Here is a 6,429-nt window from a genome sequence, read left to right as displayed (position 1 = left end):
AGTGAGAAATAAATGCAACATGCTGCATTACCTATTGCACATTTGCACCAATAGAAAGGCCACACTGGAAGCCACTGTATTGCTGTGTGCTTTCTCTTTCCCCTTAAGCGTAGAAAACAACAATTCTGCAGTGGGAGGGGAAAACTTATCCTGTTTTCCTGATTATTTCCCCCTCCCCCCAAAAGAAGTGCACGTTGCCTTTGGCTTTTTACCTGATTGCAATTCCTGAAACCATGCTTTTTTCCTCCAACACAAATAAATTAAGTAATAGGCATTTGAAAAGGGAAAAAAAAGAGAGCGGAAGAAAAAAGCGTTTGCATTTCTCCTCTGAGGTTTCTGTTCAGCTTACTTCCTTCTGGACGGCTATTGTTTGGTGGCAAAATCCAGATTCCAAGAAGGTGGTATGATGAGGTATTGGGAGTTTGCAGAAGAGTTACTGTGATTCACCGGCCCAGCTCAACTTTCGCAGAAGAAATGTGGTTGACTGTTTTGTGACTTGTAAAATCTAACCTACTGGTCTTTCGTCTTTTCACAATTACAAACAAAAACTAAACCAAAATCCAACATGAGGAGTGAGAGGAATCAGAGTTTAACCTTGCCAGAACACCTGAAGTCTCAGGCAAGCTGCCTGCAGCACAGTTCAGAAATCAAGCCAGAACCGAAGACCTGCGGCCGGCTTCTTCCCGAACACATTCATCTGTCTGCTTTAACAGCCTCCGGACCAATTTCTCCAAATCTTTCCTGGATTTCAACTCTTCTTCCAAACATTGCTTCATCTTTTTATTCTCCTGCAGTGTGGAAGGAAGGAAGGGCGAGAGGAGGGAATGTTAATATCTTATTCATTTTCCAGGATTTCTAGACCACCTTTTAACAAAAAAATGTTCACAGATTTGGTATCTCCCCAAGGAAAACAATATAAATCAATGAAAGGAGGTGGTCTGGGGGTGTTACCCTAAATAGGCAGTCTCCACTTTGGTTGGGGAAGTTAGCTGAGGAGACAAGAAGCGAGAGGTGGGTAATTGGGATCGATAACTTGTGTATACCAGGGATAGTCCTGGGGGAAAAGCTCAATGAACAAGCAATTGTATAATTTTAAAAGGGTTTTATTAAAGAATCAAAATAATAAAGAATATGCTGGCAGGCAATGAACATACACACTTGAACCATACAAACGTTAATAGAAAAAGGGCACACCCACAAAACATTTGTATGGTTTTAGAGGTTGTTACCTGCTCTGAGTGGGCTGCGGCTGGGGAGGGCGGGTTAGAAATGCGACAAATAAATAAAAATGAAGCTGCAGGCTGGGCACAGCCCTGGCACAGAGAGTGCCCTCTGCGTACCTGCTTTAATTCCTTGACCTCGTCCTTCAGCGCATAGACAGTATCCACAAGGCTTCTAAAAAACAATCAGGGGGTCCAAGCAAAAGGCCAGGTTAAGAATTTGAATTAAGAAGCAGAGCAGCCCATTCACATGCTTTGTTACTAACTATAAGGGGCTGGAAATTGCCATTAATTCATGCCTCATGTTTATATCCTCCCTTCCCCCCCCCCCCGAGAAACTCAGGGTAACATATATGGATGGGATTACCCCCCTCACAACAACCCTGTGAGGTAGGCGGCGCTGAAAGGAATGGACTCGATTGTGTTGACCCAGTGAGCTTCATGGTGTCAGTGAGGATTCAAATCCAGGTCTCCCTGGTCCAAGCCAACTTACGAACCACTACACAAGTAAGGGCAGACCTGACCAGTCCCCTTTTTGAAGCCATCTAAGGGCCAGACGATTGGGTGTCCCTGGGGATGCCACTGCCATTTTACTGCTAGAATTCCCTCACTTTACAAATGTGGTGGGGGGCCCAATCCTTTTTGGGAGTGCGGCATGGGGGGGGGAGGAGGGGTTCCTCCCCCACCACGCAGGGGCATCCGGGCTCTTGAAAAGTGTGTGGGGGAGTCAGGAGCCCCTCCTCCCCCGTGACACAGTCCAGAGCAGGATTGGGCCCCTTTGGCATTTGTAAAGTGAAGGAATTCTAGCAGTAAAATGGTGGTGGCAGCCTTGGGGACACAATATTGTCAAGTCTGGCCCTCAGTTAGTTGTCATTGCTACATCCTGTGGCAATGAGTTCTACACATTAACTATGCATTGTATAAAGAAATGCCCTTTTTTCTGTCCTGGATCTGTCTTTTCCTAAGCTGTCCTCCACGATATGGCAGAATAGCGGGCCAGACAGTATGGAAGGAGACCAAACATGCATCTCAGAAATGCCTGCATCATGCAGGGGTTCACCAGACAATGAGTCAACGTGGAAAGCATTCTATAAAATGTAAAAAAGGTTGTAAGAAACTGTTCTAAAATTTGGGGGGGGGGAACCAAAGATTTCAATTTCTAGGGTTCATCTCAACTCTTGGGGGTGTTTACAGCAGGGTTTTAACTGTGTGACCCCTCAGGGCACAGTTCCTCACACACATCCCAGCCTCACTCACTTCTCCTCTGTGATGGTTTGACCGTTGCTTCGTGTTTCCTCAATAATGATTTTTTCTTCTTCAGGAAGCAGGACTTGGGGGACAGAGTCTTTCCGGGAACCTATTGACAAGGGTTGATTAATCAGGGGGCACCCCGAGAAAAGAACCGCAATTCAGCAATTTAGAACCAGAGCAACACAAAATAAGTGTCTCCCTCCCTCAAGCATGTACAGTTTTTAAAATGCTTATTAATCCCAGATGCTTATTAAAAACAGTGGGGGGAAACTCAGGATAAGGAAACCATTGATCGACGCTCTGCTGTTTAACCATCTCTCTAGCTGAGAACCCTCTGGTTGCATTTGTCATCTCAACACCACCGACAAATGTGTTGGTTTCCACAGCTTCAGAGATGTTAGCGTTTTTCTCAGGAAATCGCTATTACTGAAATGCATAGCTGATTAAAGCAGTAGTTCTTGACCAGAACCACAAAGATGAATTCTCATTCTGAGACTGGCATCACACCACCTTGGGAAGGGAGAGGAAGCTGGCTTAAAATGGCGCCTTGGCCTCTTCTGTGCTTGCTTAGCTGCCCTGTTCCCCTCACTGTTTCTGGACGCTATCTCAGAAGCCTGTTTTTGACTCATGTAAGTGGGTTTATTATACCCTTTTTTCTTAAATACTTGTTTAAAAAATAATATAGCCCTTGTTTTGCTTATTGAAGGCCTCCAGTTGTATCCTTGGGCTCACCAGTTTTAAAAAAATCTCAGCTAACACCTGTTCAAAAAGAACTTTCTTTGCGTGGAAAGCCACCCTGGAGAGTTGACATTCAGAACAGAGAATACTGAACTAGATGGAGGAATGGTCTTCAGGCAGCTTCACATTAGAAGAGTCAGTGGCAGAGCACATAATCGGCATGCAGATGATTTCATGCTTATTCCTGGAATTTAACTGCTATCGCTAGTCAGAGTAGATAATACTGAGCTATATGGTAAATGGCCTGACTTGGTATAAGGCAGCTTTGTACTGGAAGAGTCAATGGCAGAGCATACGCTTTTCATGAAAAAGTTCTAAGATTCAATCCCTGGCATCTCTGTTTTAGGTGAATCTCAGATAGGAACATGTGCTATGCATGTAAAAGGTCTCCAGCAACAAAATGTCAAGTCACAAGGCCAAGCCAAGACCTCTGCCCAAGAAGAGGTGGTTTTTATACCCCAATTTTCTCTACCTTTAAGGAGTCTCAAACCAGCTTACAATTGCCTTCCCTTCCCCTCCCCACAACAGACACCTTGTGAGGTAGGTGTGGCTGAGGGAGTTCTAAAAGAACTGTGACTAGCCCAAGGTCACTCAGCAGGCTTCATGTGGAGAAATGGGGAATCAAATCTGGCTCTCCAGATTAGAGTCCACTGCTTCTAACCATTACACCACGCTGGCTCTCCAGCATCCAGCCCTGGTCTTCCCCTGGCAGTTGAGGACCTATAATAGTTTATGCCTCAGCTTGAGGTGGGTTCTAACAGTACACATGAACACACGAAGCTGCCTTATACTGAGGTTTTTAAGCAGAGGCTAGGTGGCCATCTGTCAGCAATGCTGATTCTATGACCTTAGGCAGTTCAAGAGAGGGAGGGCATCTTGGCCATCTTCTGGGCTTGGAGTAGGGGTCGCTGGGTGTGTGTGGGGGAGGTAGTTGTGAAATCCTTGCATTGTGCAGGGGGTTGGACTAGATGACCCTGGTGGTCCCTTCCAACTCTATGATTCTGTGAACTAGACCCTCAGTCCATCAAAGTCAGTATTGTCTACTCGGACCAGCAATGGCTCTTCAGGGTCTCAGGCAGGGGTCTTTAACATCACCTACCTGCCTAGTCCCTTTAACTGGAGATGCCAGGGATTGAACTTGGGACCTCCTGCATGCCAAGAATATGCTCTGCCACTGAGCCACAGCCCCTCCCCACGATTCCATTTTTTACTTTTTAGTCAGAGGGGAGAAAAAAAAGATATCCCAGCAACAGAAGTCAAGGCGCTACAAAGGAATGCAGGACTCGAGATGGCAGGTACAAGTTTCCACTTCGAAACAACTCTTAAAAGGCGCAGGTGCTCTCTGCATCTTGTCTCCCAAGACAAAGAGACAGGACACAAATTGTAAAAAAAATTTTTTTAAAAAAAGTTAATGAGTTGTATGTAGCAGATTGGCTTGAATATTATGAAGTCTACCAGGGTAGACAAACCTGACTCAGATGGACCAATGTCCTGACCTAGCAGAAAGCAGCTTCAGATGTTTGCATCCTGACTGGTACAGGATGCCTCCCACTCGTGTACTCTTCGTTGCAAGCAAGAAAAACAGCCACAAATGAAACCACCAGATAGCTGCGTCTCACTTATCTACAAAATACCACGGCACATACATTCGAAAGCTTGCCTGATATAACTTGCTTGATTCTGCTCCAGAGATTACCAAGTACCCAAAGCCCCTGTGAACAAAGACATGTCTTGGAGCTACCAACCTGAACCAAGGGTTTGCTGAAAGCCAGCCCCTGTGCAATAGGCCTCAATCACTTTCAGGATCTGGGCATCTTCTTCCAATGCAGCAGTACCTGTCAAACATTGAAAAGACAGGTTAATGCAAGAGAAATTTAAGGTAGTCTTTACGCTGTGCTGTTCTCTAGTTTTGTGGTCCTGCTTTATTACATTGTTAATTGTATGTAATATAACATTTCACTGAATGGTTCTACAATCTTGTAATTCCTGTTTTACACTCTGCATTATACTGCGTTTTTTGTGCAATGTTATCTAATTTTGTGGGTTGTAAGTAGTATACTGCTCCTACTGCATTGCTTTTTAGTTATAACCCACCTTGAGAAATGTGGACTATAAATGAAGTAAATAGATTTATTGGAGGCTTCTTAAAGAGCCACTGAGGTAATGGTTACAGTGTGAGGTTAGGACTGGGCAAGCCTAGGTTTCTTTCTCAACTTAACCTTAATCACAGGATTGTGACTATGGGGTTTATTGGTCCCTGTATGCAGGGGGAACAGGGGGCGGGGTCTTGGGGGGGCCCTGGTCCCCTCATGGATTTTCTACACTTCTCCTGAATTTTGAGCTTCCTTTCAGCAAAACATAAACCTGAGTTGGCCTTCTAGTGTTCCGGCCAATGAACATAAAGGCAGTAGGAGAATTCATGAAACCTATTTTTAATATTTTAAAAAATTCAGTACAGTTGAAAACCTTTAAAAAATTTTGACTACCAAGGCAGCATTTTGTATTGCATGCAGATTTCAGCATCCTAGGATTGTTGCTTTTTTGCTTTGTTTTTAGTGCAGAGTTGCAAACGCTGGCAATATTTTTATAAAACCAGGCAGAAGAGTCCTTTAGTTTTAAGCAACAGATACAGCCACATGACTCAGTAGCAGAGGACCTGCTCTGCTTGCACACAGAAGTTCCTGTGTACAATCTCCAACAACTCCAACTAAAATATCTCAGGTAACAAAGGATGGCACTACAGACTTTGACTGAATTTTAAAAAATCATTGCAAATTCAGAACCACACACCCAACTTACTTTTCCTAATGACAAATTCCTCATCAGAAGCTTTCCTCTCAGTTCTCCTTTTCGGAAGGAACTTCTTCATCGTCTTTGGACTCTTGCTGGAATCCTGTAAGGGTACTTACTCGACTTAGCAATTGTCATAAAAAGACATACTTGGCTTTAGATCATCCACAGTAATTCATTTACGCTATTTCACAAACCATGACAGCAGCCCTGCAAGGTAGGTCAATATGGTTACACTCACACTGCAGAGTGTGAAACCCTGAGGCTGACAGGCAGTAGCTTGTGGCGGAGGCAAAATCTGAATTAGGAAATTCCTAGTTCACTACGCCATCTTGTCTTCAACGTGCCACAGGAACAGTGCAGTCCTAAACAGACTCAACTCATGCAGTGTTGAGCAAGAAATGGAAGCTGAGATATTTAACGAGCCGAA

The 6,429-nt window shown here is 44.4% G+C and overlaps 1 protein-coding gene across 2 annotated transcripts in view; it reads right to left on the bottom strand.

The window, feature by feature from the left end:
• Window positions 1-556: 556 nt before the first annotated feature.
• ARHGEF6 (Rac/Cdc42 guanine nucleotide exchange factor 6) overlaps window positions 557-6,429 on the bottom strand; it is a 59,824-nt gene continuing 53,951 nt past the window's right edge. For both annotated transcript variants that reach the window (XM_056859931.1, XM_056859930.1), the window contains 5 exons: window positions 6,009-6,102; window positions 4,955-5,044; window positions 2,478-2,577; window positions 1,341-1,395; window positions 557-788 (listed from right to left, as the gene is read on the bottom strand). In XM_056859931.1, coding sequence (XP_056715909.1) covers window positions 648-788; window positions 1,341-1,395; window positions 2,478-2,577; window positions 4,955-5,044; window positions 6,009-6,102 — 480 coding nt within the window. In that variant the 3' untranslated portion in view covers window positions 557-647. The remainder of the gene's footprint in view (window positions 789-1,340; window positions 1,396-2,477; window positions 2,578-4,954; window positions 5,045-6,008; window positions 6,103-6,429) is intronic.

The sequence above is a fragment of the Euleptes europaea genome, chromosome 13 (assembly GCF_029931775.1).
Source record: "Euleptes europaea isolate rEulEur1 chromosome 13, rEulEur1.hap1, whole genome shotgun sequence".
NCBI lineage: Eukaryota > Metazoa > Chordata > Lepidosauria > Squamata > Sphaerodactylidae > Euleptes > Euleptes europaea.
This window is presented reverse-complemented; position numbering and strand designations above follow the sequence as displayed.